The sequence below is a fragment of the Panthera onca genome, chromosome B2, assembly GCF_046562875.1.
Source record: "Panthera onca isolate mPanOnc1 chromosome B2, mPanOnc1 haplotype 2, whole genome shotgun sequence".
Classification (NCBI taxonomy): domain Eukaryota; kingdom Metazoa; phylum Chordata; class Mammalia; order Carnivora; family Felidae; genus Panthera; species Panthera onca.
The window spans coordinates 29,986,632-30,002,660 of record NC_138343.1 but is presented as its reverse complement, the minus strand read 5'-3'; the positions used below and the strand labels follow the sequence as shown (position 1 = coordinate 30,002,660).

At 46.8% G+C, this 16,029-nt stretch overlaps 2 protein-coding genes and 1 pseudogene across 9 annotated transcripts in view; all 3 read left to right on the top strand.

Moving 5' to 3' along the window:
• Window positions 1-16,029, top strand: part of LOC132666874 (class I histocompatibility antigen, Gogo-B*0101 alpha chain-like) — a 426,482-nt gene that overhangs the window by 103,495 nt on the left and 306,958 nt on the right. The window contains exon 8 of one of the 6 annotated variants that reach the window (XM_078446713.2): window positions 4,829-5,205. The exons of the other annotated variants lie outside the window; for them this stretch is intronic. Coding sequence (XP_078302839.2) covers window positions 4,829-4,833 — 5 coding nt within the window. The 3' untranslated portion in view covers window positions 4,834-5,205. Of the gene's footprint in view, window positions 1-4,828; window positions 5,206-16,029 lie in introns of those variants that run through there. 6 annotated transcript variants of the gene reach the window in all.
• Window positions 1-16,029, top strand: part of LOC132666876 (patr class I histocompatibility antigen, A-2 alpha chain-like) — a 538,163-nt gene that overhangs the window by 282,479 nt on the left and 239,655 nt on the right. The window contains exons 9-10 of one of the 2 annotated variants that reach the window (XR_013555562.1): window positions 4,639-4,686; window positions 4,829-5,205. The gene's annotated coding sequence lies outside the window, so the exon portion shown is untranslated. Of the gene's footprint in view, window positions 1-4,638; window positions 4,687-4,828; window positions 5,206-16,029 lie in introns of those variants that run through there. The other variant, XR_013555563.1, reaches the window with a different exon arrangement.
• The window catches only part of LOC132677782 (class I histocompatibility antigen, Gogo-B*0103 alpha chain-like), a 253,922-nt pseudogene continuing 239,655 nt past the window's right edge, over window positions 1,763-16,029 (top strand). The window contains exons 1-7 of the transcript XR_013555561.2: window positions 1,763-1,901; window positions 2,189-2,458; window positions 2,642-2,917; window positions 3,524-3,799; window positions 3,917-4,024; window positions 4,462-4,509; window positions 4,639-4,686. The product of XR_013555561.2 is annotated as a class I histocompatibility antigen, Gogo-B*0103 alpha chain-like (transcript). The remainder of the gene's footprint in view (window positions 1,902-2,188; window positions 2,459-2,641; window positions 2,918-3,523; window positions 3,800-3,916; window positions 4,025-4,461; window positions 4,510-4,638; window positions 4,687-16,029) is intronic.

The window sequence follows — 16,029 nt, the reverse complement described above, 5'->3', positions numbered from 1 at the left end:
CACCAAGTCTTTAATTATTATTGATGGGTTGTACGTATTTTAAAATATGCAATTGAAGACAGAAGAAACAGCAGCCCCCACGTTGGGAACTGGTCTGACACTGACAGCTGGGCCTCAGTGTGGACAGAAGCTGACTGATGCCACCACTGGGCCATATTATTCCTGTGGGACAGGAGCCAGTCATCTCACCGAACATCGACAGCACACAAGGACACTCTGAAACCATGACAAAACTTTGTCCAATTACAGACAAAAACAAGGCACCGTATGATCCACCAAATACCAAACATCTCCCCGTGCTGGTTACTGAGCAATCGCTGCTTTTACCATTACTTTGTTTATCTCAAGTTTTTATTTAAATTCCAGTTAGTTAACATACAGTTTAATATTAGTTCAAGAAGAATTGAGTGATTCATCACTTACAAACAACGCCAAGTGCTCATCACAACAAGTGTCCTCCTTAGAACCCATCACCCATGAAGCCCATCCCATAAACCTGTGACCCACCCAGAAGCTTGACAGTTTCTCAGTACTAACCACCTTTTCTGTTGGCATTTGTGGTCATATTAAAACAAATGGCTTTCTTTAAAAATTTTTTTTAACGTTTATTTATTTTTGAGAGAAAGAGAGACAGTGCAAGCAGGGGTAGGACAGAGAGACAGGGAGACACAGAATCCTAGTCAGGCTCCAGATTCTGAGCTGTTAGCACGGAGCCCCACGCGGGGCTTGAACTCATGGACCGTGAGATCATGACCAGAGCCCAAGCCGGATGCTTAACCAACTGAGCCACCCAGGTGCCCCAAAACAAATGACTTTTTGATAATTCGATTCCACTCTAATCAATGCTGGAACACCTACATTACTTAGTGAAACAACACACAACACGTTACTTAAAAACATTCATGCATTAGTACAGATCCATTCCATGTGCAGATGGGCCTATGGATTTAATGTAACAGTAAAACACAGTTAATGATACTGTTTCAAGCCCAGTTTGCAAAGAACCTCAGAGAAATTACACATTGTGTAGTTTTAATATAGTATCAAAGATGAATATCCATAATTATCTGAAACGGTTATAATACATACTATTCTCCTACATTTGGTCAAGGACATACATTTTTTCATATACTTCAGCCAAAACAACACAATAGATGCAGAGGCAAATCTGAACATCCAGTGGTCTTCCAACGAGACAGACAAGAAAGAGACTTGCAAAAATGTACAATGGAACAAAACCACTATTCTCACTGCCCCTTTTATTTGGGAACATTGGTACTTTCCATACAAACAATATTTATGTTTTCATATGATTGAAAATGAATTAATAAATATTTGAACCCGTTTTATTCCTGCTGTGGTAAATAAGGATCGATATAATCCACAGGCACACAATTATCCCTGGGATCCTCACTAATTTGTAAGACTGTAGAGATATCCTGAGAACAAAATGCTGGAGAATCAGTGACTCACACAGCTCCCGGTCCACGGCTCAGGGACACAGTGGGACTAAGAGCGTTCTGTGCAGTAGGTGAGGCGTCCAGGCCAAGTCCCAGGTCCCCAGGCCCGCCTCTCAGGGACTCTGGCCCCAGGGCGGCGTCGGGGACAGGGAAACCCAGTGTTGGGGAGTCCCCATCTGCCCTGGTTTCACTTCTCCCTGTCACAACCTGTGTCAGGTCTTTCTGCCTGGATACTGATGACGCGGCCTCGGTTCACACTCCTATTAGTGTCCGGTTTCCGGAGAAGCCAATGAGCGGCACCGCGGTTCCGGGGTATCAAGTTTCCGCACCCGCCTCCTGAGACTCACATTTGTCCCCAGACCCCGAGGATGCGGTTCGTGATGTCCGAAACTGTGCTCCTGCTGCTGTTGGGGGCCCTGGCCGTGACCCAGACCTGGGCGGGTGAGTGCGGGGTCGGGAGGAAAGGGACTCTGCGGGGCAGGAGGGAGAGGACCGCCCGGCGGGGACGCGGAACCTCCGGGGGAGGCGACTGTCCTCCGCCCCGACCCCAGACCCCCACCCGCCTCCGAGCCCGGCCTGCCCTGCCCTCCCCCGACCCTCCCGGACTCCGCCCTGCTCTCCCCAACTCGGGTCCCCCTCGCCCTGCCCTCCCGTCCCCCTCCCCCTGGGACCCGGGCCCCGCGCGGGGAGGAGGGTCGGGCGGGGTCTCAGCCCCTCCGCGCCCGCAGGCTCCCACTCCCTGAGGTATTTCGACACCGCGGTGTCCCGGCCCGGCCTCGGGGAGCCCCGCTTCATCTCCGTGGGCTACGTGGACGACACGCAGTTCGTGCGGTTCGACACCGACGCCCCGAATCCGAGGATGGAGCCGCGGGTGCCGTGGATGGAGCAGGAGGGGCCGGAGTATTGGGACCGGAACACGCGGATCGCGAAGGACAACGCACAGATTTCCCGAGTGGACCTGAACACGATGCTCCGCTACTACAACCAGAGCGAGTCCGGTGAGCGACGCGGGCCCGGGTCCAGGTCACGACGGGCCGGGGTCGCCCCGATTCTCTGGGTCAGAGTGCAAACCCGAGGCCTCGTGAACCCCGTCCCAAGACCCTGGAAGAGCCCGAGGGAGGTTTTAGGCGGGTTTACTTTCGGTTTCACCTTAATCACTGCTGCTCTGGGGGCGGGGACAGGGTCGCACAACATCCAGTGGACATATGGCTGTGACGTCGGACCGGACGGCCGCCTCCTCCGCGGGTACAGTCAGGAGTCCTATGATGGCAAGGATTACATCGCCCTGAACGAGGACCTGCGCTCCTGGACCGCGGCGGACACAGCGGCGCAGATCACCCGCCGCAAGTGGGAGGAGGCCGGTGTGGCGGAGCAGGAGAGGAACTACCTGGAGGGCACGTGCGTGGAGTGGCTCGCCAAATACCTGGACATGGGGAAGGAGACGCTGCTGCGCGCAGGTACCGGGACCACCGGGCCTCCTCGATCTCCCCTCCACTGGGGCTGGCTGCCCACGAGAAAGGGAAAATGGCCTCAGTGTCAGAACAGCGCCCCTCCCCGAGTGGGAAGAGGGAGATCCGCCTGGAAGTTCATATTCCTACTAGAGACTGACTCACCTTGAGGGTGCTTTTCTCTAAAAGAGAGACAGGAATCCAGTCTCTCCCTGGGGTGCAGGTTGAGATCATCCCAGAAATAACCCATCAGCAGTTCCCTCGGACCCTGGCAGCCATCTTGTGAACCCTGACTTTCCCTCTCAAGGCCTTGTCTACATCTGAGAACATGTTTGGAGTTCTGACTCCGGGTTTTCTGAGTCACTCATCCTCCACCACAGTCAGGACCACAGTGTGTTCCCCCTTTAGACCAGCAGCTCCCTACCCGGGCTTCTCTCCCTGATTCCAGAACTTAACAAGAATCAGGAGATCCCAAAGGCTAGACTGCTGTCTGGGTTTTGTGCTTCTTCCATCCAGACCAGTTGTCCTGTCCACCTCAGGATGGTCACGTGGATGCAGTTTCAGTGGCCCATAAAGCTAAACCACAGTGTGGATTCTCTGTTTCTTCTTCCTCAGAGTCTCCCAACACACGGGTGACCCGCCACCCCATCTCTGACCGTGAGGTGACCCTGAGGTGCTGGGCCCTGGGCTTCTACCCTGCGGAGATCACCCTGACCTGGCAGCGTGATGGGCAGGACCACACCCAGGACGCAGAGCTTGTGGACACCAGGCCTGCGGGAGATGGGACCTTCCAGAAGTAGGCAGCTGTGGTGGTGCCTGCTGGAGAGGAGCAGAGATACATGTGCCATGTGCAGCACGAGGGGCTGCCCAAACCCATCACCCTGAGATGGGGTAAGGAGGGTTTGGGATAGAGCCCCGTGTCAGGGAAAGCAGGGCCCTTCTGGAGAATTTCACAGAGTCATGACTGAAGCTGGATGTCTCTGCCCCTCACCTTCCTTCACTTTCCAGAGCCATCCTCTCAGACCTCCATCCCCATCCTGGGCATCATTGTTGCTGTGGTTGTCCTTGTGGTCATTGTGGTGGTTGGAGCTGTGATCTGGAGGAAGAAGTGCTCAGGTAGGAACACAGTGGGGGGATGTGAGTTCTCTTGTCCCACTGGGGGGTTTCCTAGGTAGCACATTGTCCTGCCTGGTTCCTGGGAATTTCCATCCACACACATGGACCTGCCCACTCTGGAGCCGTTACTAACATTCACTCTGTAGCAGACAACTTGGAAAATGAAGGACAGATTTTCACTTGGTGATTCTGGTGATGGGGACATGATTCCCAGCAGTGACAGGACAGAGGAAGGTCCCTGCTGAGGCCAGATCTCCAGCAAGTCAGGTGGTCCTGTAACCCCACACCTCTTTCTTCATGTGTCCCTGTGTCCCAATCCTGTCCTATGTGTTCAGTCAGAACTCTGGAAACTTCATTTTGGAGTAGGACTAGGAGGTTGCTCTAGGATCTCATGGCCCAGCTGTCCCAGGTGTCTAACATGCTATTTTCTTCCACAGGAGGAAAAGGACCAAGCTACTTTCATGCTGCACATAAGTATGGAGGAGGTGATCCCTGAAACCTGGGATAGTGTAGACAGGACCCCAATGGGGAGCTCACTCCCCCCACCCCCCCATAGCTGCTCCTTTAGTCTCAACTCCTGTGGCTCTGATCACATCCTGTTTGTTCTACCCCAGGCGATGACAGCACTCAGGGCTCTGATTCATCTCTAATGGCTCCTAAAGGTAAGACTATGCAGGGTGAAGTGGGGAGGAGTGGGGGCACTAGGGACACTTTGAGCAGGCGGGGGGGGGGGGGGGGGGGCTGTTGAGTGTGTGGCACTTATGTGACTGACCTAAATGTGTTCATGATGATTTTTTTTCACAGTGTGAGACCCGCTGCCTGTGGTGCACTGAGCGATGCAAGATCTGTTCACACCCCCGCTCAGTGACATCGAGATCCCCTGAATTCCTGCAGATGGTGTCAGAATGTGTCTGCATTCCTATTAGCATATCGTGAGGACTCAGGAGACTGGCCCCCATGCCCACCATGACCCCTCCCATACTGATTCATGTTCTGTCTCCATTCCTGTCTTACTTCATGTTGGACTGAGTACTGACGCCTTACTTCCCTACTGAAAATGAGAATCCTGATAGGAATTTATGTTTTGTAATTCTTGGTATGTGGGCATGATGAGGTAATAAAAGAGAGGATTTGTATGGTTGGAAGAGAAAATAAATGAAAGCACTGAGAACCTTCCAGAACCCGCTGTTTCCTGTACTGTGTCTGTTGCATGTGCGGACAGGAGAGGGCTGGAGGAGCCGAGCGTGGACAGGGCCTGTGTCCAGTCGGTGCTCAGTGCGTAATTAGTGTGACATGCTCCCTCCTCAGCTGGGTCATGTCTCTGCTCCTTGTCCTCGTCCCTTCTGTGGAACCTTGTCTCACCAGGACCTGAGATCATAGGGGCTTGGATGTCACCTGTCACCAGGAGCTTGTGCAGCAAGAGCTTCCTGTGTCTGGGTCAGCCTAGGCTCCCTCCTGGGTCGTGACCTCAGCCCCCTGTTTTGGGTGGTTTTTTCCCCCTTGTTTCTGTGGAGTATCAGGCCTGTTCTGCTCTTGTGTCCGAGTTCCTGTCTCATTCTCCCCGGATGACCCCGGTGGCTGTAGCACCAAGAGTCCTTTGGACTGTTGTTCCCACAGGTGGGCCCTGTACACAGGAGTCCCTGGGGTTTGGAGAGATGGATTTTCAGATTCAACCATCTCCTCCCTCTAGAGTTGTCTTCTGGATTATTCTTTACATCCTGAGGTAGACAGAGAGGAATCTGAGAGTTTCTTATCCTTTTTCAACTTCCGTTAGTTTCTACCTTCCTTGCCTTTCTGCCCTCTCTTCCTGCTCTTAGTTCCAGTGATGCTGGTGCTGGTTCACATCCAAGTTCTTGGATGTATAAAGCAGGGTCTAATGTAGATTTCTATTTGGTTGGGGAAAGGGCCCCATAAAGCCTAAGTACAGTGATTCTGAAGATAGGACTGTAACTGTGTGGGAGGGGGGAGCTGAGCAGAAAGAGGGAGGGACAGCCCTGGGGGAAAGTAGAGGTGGCACTGATGGTGAGGTGGGGGCACTTTGTGCGGGAGCTGCCACGAACCGGCTGTGCCTGAGGCTCATCCAGAAGACAGAGGTCCTCTCCGCTGACCAATCGTTCCACTGATAATGTCGTGTGCCACGTGCAGGACCCGCTGTTTTTTCATCTAGGACACCTCAGTAAGTAAGAAGAGGCAAACGTGCTGGTCTTGTGGAGAATATGTCCTAGGGGTGAGGGACAGACTCTACTTGACCTTGGAACAATGTGGGGACTGAGGGCAATGACCCCTTTGAGCAGTCAGAAATCCAAATATAACTTTTGACTCCCCTGAAACTTAAATACTACCACCATAACGTATTGTTGATAAGAAGCCTTACTGAAAACAGGAACAGTCATTTAACACATGGTTTGTACGTTACATGGATATGTAACATGTATTCTTATAATAAATTAAGCTGGAGAAAATAGTAAGAAACCATAAGAGAAACTGCATTGACAGCACTTATTGTAAATAAGTCCACATATCGGTGGATGTGCCCAGTTCAAACCAGTGTAATTCAGAGTCAAGTGTATATTGTATAAATGTGGTAAATAAGGAAAGTGTTTACACTGGAAATTGGTTGGGGCACCTGGGTGGCTCAGTCGGTTAAGCCTCTGACTTCGGCTCAGGTCATGATCTCACGGTTCATGGGTTCGAGCCCCACATGGGGCTCTATGCTGATAGCTCAGAGCCTGGAGGCTGTTTCAGATTCTATGTTTCCCTCTCTCTCTGCCCCTCCCCCACTTGTGCTCTGTCTCCCTTGTCTCAAATATAAATAAACATTAAAAAAATTAAAAATACAAAAATAAATTGGAATTGGTAGGTGCTTTGAAGAAGGTGATCCAGAGAGTTACCTGTGCAGGGACAGGGAAGATGGCTACTTTTCTACAGTGGTAAGTGTGAGCCTCACTGGGAAGGTGACCTCTGAGAGATGTGCAGGACACAAGGAGTTGTTGAAGAGCATGTCTGAGGGAGTTTTTTCCAAGCAGGGGAACCTCCAGGCACACGCACTAGGGCAGGAGCGTGTCCTTGTTCAAGGAAGGATGAGAGGCCACTGTGGCTGGAGCACAGAGCATGTAAATGTGGTCAGATATCTAGGCCTTAGGATTAGAAGGCTTTTGGGTTTTCTCTGAGTAACATGTGGAGTCACCGGATGGTTTAGATCAGATGGTCCACGTAGTACTACTTGTCTTAGCAGCATCTGTTTGCTGCTGCGCAGAATCGAGAGGTGAAGGGCGGGAGACCAGTAGGGAAAGTGTAGGAAGCCAGTGCAGTTTCCACGAGGGGAGAATGTTGGATTTATTTTGGGTTTGAGGAGAGAAAATAACAGGAAGTGACTGTACTCTTGTTATTGTGTGTGTGTGTGTGTGTGTGTGTGTGTGTGTGTTCTGGATACATTTAAAGATAAACTTTGCAGCATGGTCTAATGTATCACTTCTGGGTTGTGAGAAGGGGGAATCAAGGACAGCATCGAATACTTCAGACTGCAAGAAGAAAGGAGCGGTGTCTTCCAATCAAACAGGGAAGATTTTGGAAGTAGGACATTTGGGGAAGCTGCATCACAGGCACCCAATTTAGGAATGTCGAATCTGAGATTATTAGAAATGCAAGCAAAGTTCCAGCTGGATATAGAGTGCAGGGTGGGAGAAATATCTAGGTTGGAGGAATAGATATGGAGGTGACACCATATAAATGATGTTTAGAGCCTTCAGCATAGATGAGGTCACCAAGGGGATGATGGCCATAGAAGAGAGAGGATCAGGACCAAACCCTGGACTTGTCAGCACTAAGCAAGCAGATCAGAGCAAACCTAGAGCACACTGCACAGTTCTGGTTCTGCACCTAGAAGGCACACACTCCAGGGAGACCCAGCCTTCAGTGTGCACAGGAATTTCCTGGACTGAGGAAGAGCTAGACAGTCTGGAGTAGAGTGTGAGATTCTGGGTTTATAACAAGGTTGGTGCTGCTTCTGGTCTTCAGATCACACACTGAGCAGCAAGCACATAATGAAGGGTTCCCACGTGGCTGTGCCTCAGCCTCTCCTGTGGGGCTTATTAAGTAGTGATTCCTGGGTCCAGGCCCAACACTCTAACAGGGTATGTGGAGAGAGGCCTGAGTGTTTTGTAACGAACCCATGAGCAATCCTGGGGTTCCACCAGATAGAGTTGCAGTGAAGTCACTGATGAGAGCCCTCATTGTGGGAAGGGGTCTTACATCCACATTTACATGTTGTTGTTTTTTCTAGGAAGAAAAATGCAAGACCTGCTGGGATTTACACATTTTCTCTCCCAGGGGGCAGAGCCGGGTAGCAGATTGAGGAAGTGGTTATCAGCTCAACATAAAATCTCTGAGATAACAAGAGTGTAGATCTTAAATGTTTGCCCCACAGAAAAGGAAATGGTAACCATGTGACAAGGTGCAGGTCTAGGCTAATGCTATGGTTGTAAGCATTTTGCAGCATAGAAACATATCAAATCAAGAGATCGTAGCCTTAAACTGACACAATGGTGTATGTCAGTTATATCTCAGTAAAACTGGAAAAAAACGTCTGAAATCATGCTCTCTGAAGCTATTCCTTATATTGACTTCTGACTCTTTGGGATACATATGTACAGTTACAGAGACTTGGATGAGAGAGAATGTGGGGCCTTGTTCTATTTCAAGGAATGTCACAAACCAGGCTTGAGGCTACACAGATGGGAACAGAATCCACAATGGACCCGAGGGGGAGGCTCACATATAGCCAGGGCCCTGCTCCTGGGTATAGATGTCACCATCACAAGAGAGTCCCCTGACATAGGACACTGGATCCAGAAGCTGAGACTGCTGTTGCTGCTGCCCCTTGCAACTGCATGACACCACTGTCACTCAAACACCTGTGCCAAATGCCATCTAGTGCTGTCCAAGCCTATCTGTCACATATCCTGAGGCAGAGTCTGGCAGGTGGTCACGTGACTGTGAAGTTTCATGCCATGTCTAATGCAAGACTATTTGGCAAAATGGGTTCTCCTTTCCATGGTCTCTGCCCTCAGTCAAGATTTTTCTTTTTAATTTTTTTTTTTAACATTTTATTTATTTTTGAGACAGGGAGAGACAGAGCATGAACCGGGGAGGGTCAGAGAGAGAGGGAGACACAGAATCTGAAACAGGCTCCAGGCTCTGAGCTGTCAGCACAGAGCCTGACGCGGGGCTCGAACTCACGGACGGCGAGATCATGACCTGAGCCGAAGTCGGCCGCCCAACTGACTGAGCCACCCAGGCGCCCCTCCAGATTTTTAAACGTGGAAATCTTTCATGTGGGAAGAGGGTACTAGTTCTGGGCATGGAAACTGGGGGCCCAGAATGGGAAAAGAATGACAAATTACAACATTTGTGGCGGAGATTTCAGACTACAACTTGATATGATACATTGTAGGCACTCAGGTCAGATTGGAGGAAGGAGCGACTAAAAAATGGCATCTTTCATGGCACCTGGGTGGCTCAGTCGGTTAAGCGTCCGACTTCAGCTCAGGTCATGATCTCGCGGTCCGTGAGTTCGAGCCCCGCGTCGGGCTCTGTGCTGACAGCTCGAGCCTGTTTCAGATTCTGTGTGTGTCTCTCACTCTGCCCCTCCCCTGTTCATGCTCTGTCTCTCTCTGTCTCAAAAATAAATAAACGTTACGGGGCGCCTGGGTGGCGCAGTCGGTTAAGCGTCCGACTTCAGCCAGGTCACGATCTCGCGGTCCGTGAGTTCGAGCCCCGCGTCAGGCTCTGGGCTGATGGCTCGGAGCCTGGAGCCTGTTTCCGATTCTGTGTCTCCCTCTCTCTCTGCCCCTCCCCGGTTCATGCTCTGTCTCTCTCTGTCCCAAAAATAAGTAAAAAAAAGTTGAAAAAAAAAAAATTAAAAAAAAAAAATAAATAAACGTTAAAAAAAAAATTTAAAAAAAAATGGCATCTTTCAACTTTTTCCCATGATAGTTATTATGGGATCCAGCTTTTCTCTACTCCAGTTCTCACAAGTAAGTGGAGTAGCACTGTCGGGTGATGAAGTGATTGTTTAAAATGTCTTCTCCAGTCTTTGTCTCTTTCTAGGATTAGGTAACCCAGATCTGTAACACTTCAGATGATCCTTATACATACACTGACACTTCATATTTCTTTATACATGCCCGTATTTCTGGGGACAGTATCCAAAATTTACCAGGTTTTATGTGACCCTCACAAAAGTCTAAAAAATCATTCTAGGTTAGACACTGTGCTCATCCACGTCTGGTCCACGAACAGCTAGTAATCAAACTGTTCTTAGCAGATCCAATGACGATATACAGGCTTATTTTTGTGTTGATTGCCAGTCTGAGACAGGATAAGGTTTCACTTTCATTTCTGTCTCTGTTTGTGGGCTGATGCACATTCACAGACCAGAGCTGGCTCACAGAAGACACAGATCACCACTGGTTTAGGTAGACTTGTATTCTACCACCTCGTCTGGTGCTGGATAAATCTCAGAAATGAAACAATTGTGAATGGGGATCCTCTTCCAGTAACACAGTAGACTAAGTTTTAAGGCTGACTCTTCCTATAAAAACAACTAATCATGATTATATATATATGTGTGTGTGTGTGTATTATAAATACATATGTATATATTATATATGCATTTGGGTGATGTGTATATATATCACCCCAAAAAACAATCAAAAGAATAATAATCATTTAGGCCAAAATATAATAATGGGCAAAAAGCCAGGGATGATGGCTGCTCTGATACTTAAGGTGTATTTCAAATCTAGAAAATCTTAGCTTGCTTCTCAGGCTCATGAACTGAATAGACAGGAAATAATGCCCAGAGCTCATTCTATTTCATGAGAAACATCCCTCCCTGAAAATATGGGAACAAAAGATTCGTAGATTCATGTCCTCAGGAAAGGGTGACACGAATCACATCAACTCTATCTTCAAGAACAAGAAGATATTATTCTAAGGAGGTTTGCTTGGAGCTAACACAAAGTGAGCAAACTGCTACTTCAAAGAATTTCCAATCACAGACTAACGCTTCTGTGATTTGTAGTCCAAATTTGGGTTTATTTGGGGCCAAAATACATTCTAGTCATTAGTTTAGTTTATTATTGTTCTGGATTGATATTGACTCAAATTTATAAGAAAGAAACAGATTTCTCTAGACAAATCTACATTTAACCTGTGTGTCAAAAAATGTACACAAAGAATTGCCCAAAGAAAAAGAGAAACTCGTAGCATGAAATGTAAAGTACAAACGGGAATAGACTGTGATTGAGTAACTTTAGAGAGAATAGGTAGTAAAAAGAAGGTCATAAAATTTCAATATTGCATTCATAGGACATAAAATATAACATGACCAGCATATGCGATAAATATATGTTAGGTGAATAAATATTATGTATATGACATAAAGGAAAATTGCTAGTAAAGAGAGACAGCAACATTTTATAGTGATAAAAGAGTCAAACTATCAGAAGGATGAAACAATTCTGAATATATTGTCACCTCAGCACCAAATACATGAAAACAAAACAGACAGAAGTTGAGAAACAGAGAATACAACTGTAATAGTCAGAAACTGCAATATATCACTTTCCATAATGGATAGAACATCTATGCAGAGATCAATAAACATAAAGAAGACCTGAGCCATACTGTAAACCAATAGTACAAATCTGACATTTATTGAACATTCCAGCCATCAACAGAATACACATTCTCTTCAAATGCACGTGGAGATTTCTTGAGGATAAATCATACATATTCCATTATATATGTGTGTGTGTGTGTGTGTGTGTGTGTGCGCGTGTGTGCACGTGCGTGTGCGTGTATACCACCTCTTTTTTTATCCATTCATCAGTAGATGGACATTTGGGCTCTCTCTATCATTTAGCTATTGTTGATAATGCTGCTATAAACATTGGGGTGTTTTATGTACAAATACGTATTTTGTACCCTTTGCGTAAATGCCTGGTACTGCAATTGCTGGATCATAGAATGTTTCTATTATTAGTTTTCTCAGGAATCTCCATATTGTTCTCCAGAGTGGCTACACCAGTTTACATTCCCACCAACACTGCAAGAGGGTTCCCCTTTCTCCACATGCTCGCAGAAATCTGTCTTGATGACTAGTGCTTTGTAATGTAGCTTTAAATCTGGAATCGTGATGCCTCCTATTTTTTGTTTTTCAGAGTTGCTTTGGCTATTCGGTCAGGTATTTTGTGGTTCCATACAAATTTTAGGGTTATTTGTCCTAGCTCTGTGAAAAATGCTGGTGGTATTTCGATAGGGATTGCATTAAATGTATAGATTGCTTTGGGGAGGATAGACATTTTAACAATGTTTGTTCTAATCCATGAGCATGGAGTGCTTTTCCATTTCTTTGTGTCTTCTTCAATTACTTTCATAAGTGTTCTATAGTTATCAGAGCCCAGAACTTTTTCCTCTTTAGTTAGGTTTATCCCTAGGTATCTTACTGTTTTTGGTGCAACCCCAAATAGGATTGATTCTTTGTTTGTTTTTTTTCTACCTTGTTTTTCATGTTTACAAATGCAGCAGATTTCTGTACATTGATTAGACAATCTGCTATTTTGCTGAATTCATGTGTTAGTTCTAGCAATTTTTTGGTGGAATCTTTCGAGTTTTCTACACACAGTACTATGTCTTCTGAGAAGAGTGAAAGTTTGAGTACTTCCTTGCCAATTTGGATGCCTTTTGTTTCATTTTGTTGTCTCATTGCTGAAGCTAAGACTTCCAGTGTATGCTAATTTTCTGAGGAGTCTTTTGCCCAGACTCTCACTCCCACTGTCCTCCTGCCATCACCAAGGGGAGCGCAGTGGCATGGTGCTCAGAGCCTTGTCTAGACTTGTCCCCTGTCTTGGCGCCCCTCCTCCCTCCCCTCCAGTGCAGGCACCTGACCTTGGCCCTCCTCCACCCTGCGCCAACACCCGCACTGCCCTGTCCCCTCTCCTTCATCCCACCCTCACTCCCTTGTGGCCTCCACTCTTCCTGTGGGCAGGAATCCCAGTCTCCCTGGTCCCTCTGCACCCCTCCCCTATGGCCCCATGCCTGTTCACACCCCTTGCCCACATGCTGGGCCCTCACTAAGCTCTCCTCTCTCAGGAGCTCCTCCCCTGGGGCCCTGCCATCAGCACCCCCTCCTCCTGGCTCTTGGCTCAAGTCCCCTCCTCTCCTGTCAGCCTCTGATTCAAGTTTGTTCTGAAACATTCAGTCCCCCTTCCCAGACCCTCAGCACTAGTCTCCCCTGCTGGCTCTTGCCTTCCCCTCTCCCCCACCAACCAGAAAACTGCTCGAGGTCCCGCTGCCTTTATCCTTGGCCCTAACCCCATCCTTTGGTTCCATGACCTCAATGGGCCCCACTCCTGACATCTGGTCTCCAAACTGGCTGTCCAGCCACGTGGTCAGCACAAGGCTTTCCACACAGCCGCCTTCTCCCAGCCTGCCCGTCCTGGTCTGGAAGTCTCCCTCTAACCCTCCTTGGAGATATGACCTGCCCTCCTCCCAGAACCACCACCACCATGCAGGTCCTTCCCCAAGGTGTGCACCAGGGAGTGTCGAATCTATTTTCTCTTCTACTGCCCTGCCTTTCTTTTCTTTCTTCTTCTTCTTTTTTTTTTTTTTTTTTTTTTTTGGAAGCATTGCTGAGGCACTTTATTACCATTTTCTTTTTTTTTTAATTGAAATTTATTGTCAGATTGGTTTCCATACAACACTCAGTGCTCATCCCAAAAGGTGCCCTCCTCAATAGCCATCACCAACCCTCCCCTCCCTCCCACCCCCCATCAACCATCAGTTTGTTCTCAGTTTTTAAGTCTCATGCTTTGGCTGTCTCCCTCTCTAACCTCTTTTTTTTCCCCTCCCCCATGGACTTCTGTTAAGTTTCTCAGGATCCACATAAGAGTGAAAACATATGGTACCTGTCTTTCTCTGTATGACTTATTTCACTTAGCATAACACTCTCCAGTTCCATCCACATTGCTACAAAAGGGCTTATTTAATTCTTTCTCATTGCCACGTAGTATTCCATTGTGTATATAAACCACAACTTCTTTATCCATTCATCAGTTGATGGACATTTAGGCTCTTTCCATAATTTGGCTATTGTTGAAAGTGCTGCTATAAACATTAGGGTACAAGTGCCCCTATGCATCAGCACTCCTGTATCCCTTGGCTAAATTCCTAGCAGTGCTATTGTTGGGTCATAGGGTAGATCTATTTTTAATTTTTTGAGGAACCTCCACACTGTTTTCCAGAGAGGCTGCACCAGTTTGCTTTCCCACCAACAGTGCAAGAGGGTTCCCGTTTCTCCACATCCTCGCCAACATCTATAGTCTCCTGATTCGTTCATTTTAGCCACTCTGACTGGCGTGAGGTGATATCTGCATGTGGTTTTGATTTGTATTTCCCTGATGAGGAGCGATGTTGAGCATCTTTTCATGTGCCTGTTGGCCATCTGGATGTCTTCTTTAGAGAAGTGTCTATTCGTGTTTTCTGCCCATTTCTTCACTGGATTATTTGTTTTTTGGGTGTGGAGTTTGGTGAGCTCTTTATAGAGTTTGGATACTAGCCCTTTGTCCGATATGTCATTTGCAAATATCTTTTCCCATTCCATTGGTTGCCTTTTAGTTTTATTGATTGTTTCCTTTGCAGTGCAGAAGCTTTTTATCTTCATGAGGTCTCAATAGTTCATCTTTGCTTTTAATTCCCTTGCCTTTGGGGATGTGTCAAGTAAGAAATTGCTGTGGCTGAGGTCAGAGAGGTTTTGTCCTGCTTTCTCCTCTAGGGTTTTGATGGTTTCCTGTCTCACATTCAGGTCCTTTATCCATTTTGAGTTTATTTTTGTGAATGGTGTGACAAAGTGGTCTAGTTTCGACCTTCTGCATGTTGCTGTCCAGTTCTCCCAGCACCATTTGTTAAAGAGACTGTCTTTTTTCCATTGGATATTCTTTCCTGCTTTGTCAAAGATGAGTTGGCCATATTTTTGTGGGTTTAATTCGGGGGTTTCTATTCTATTCCATTGGTCTGTGTGTCTGTTTTGTGCCAATACCATGCTGTCTTGATGATTACAGCTTTGTAGTAGAGACTAAAGTCTGGGATTGTGATGCCTCCTGCTTTGGTCTTTTTCTTCAAAATTAGTTTGGCTATTCGGGGTCATTGTGGTTCAATACAAATTTTAGGATTGTTTGGTCTAGTTTCGAGAAGAATGCTGGTGCAATTTTGATTGGGATTGCATTGAATGTGTAGATAGCTTTGGGTAGTATTGACATTTTCACAATATTTATTCTTCCAATCCATGAGCACAGAATGTTTTTCCATTTCTTTATATCTTCTTCAATTTCCTTCATAAGCTTTCTATAGTTTTCAGCATACAGATCTTTTACATCTTTGGTTAGATTTATTCCTAGGTATTTTATGCTTCTTGGTGCAATTCTGAATGGGATCAGTTTCTTTATTTGTCTTTCCGTTGTTTCATTGTTAGTGTATAAGAATGCAACTGATTTCTGTACATTGATTTTCTATCCTGCAACTTTGCTAAATTCATGTATCAGTTCTAGCAGACTTTGGGTGGAGTCTATTGGGTTTTCCATGTATAATATCATTTCATCTGCAAAAAGTGAAAGCTTGACTTCATCTTTGCCAATTTGGATGCCTTTGATTTCCTTTTGTTGTCTGATTGCTGATTCCAACACTATGTTAAACAACAGTGGTGAGAGTGGACATCCCTGTCGTGTTCCTGATCTCAGGGGGAAAGCTCTCAGTTTTTCCCCATTGAGGATGATATTAGCTGTGGGCTTTTCATGAATGGCTTTTATGATCTTTAAGTATGTTCCTTCTATCCCGACTTTCTCGAGGGTTTTTATTAAGAAAGGATGCTGAATTTTGTCAAATACCTTTTTCTGCATCGATTGACAGGATTATATGGTTCTTATCTTTTCCTTTATTAATGTGAT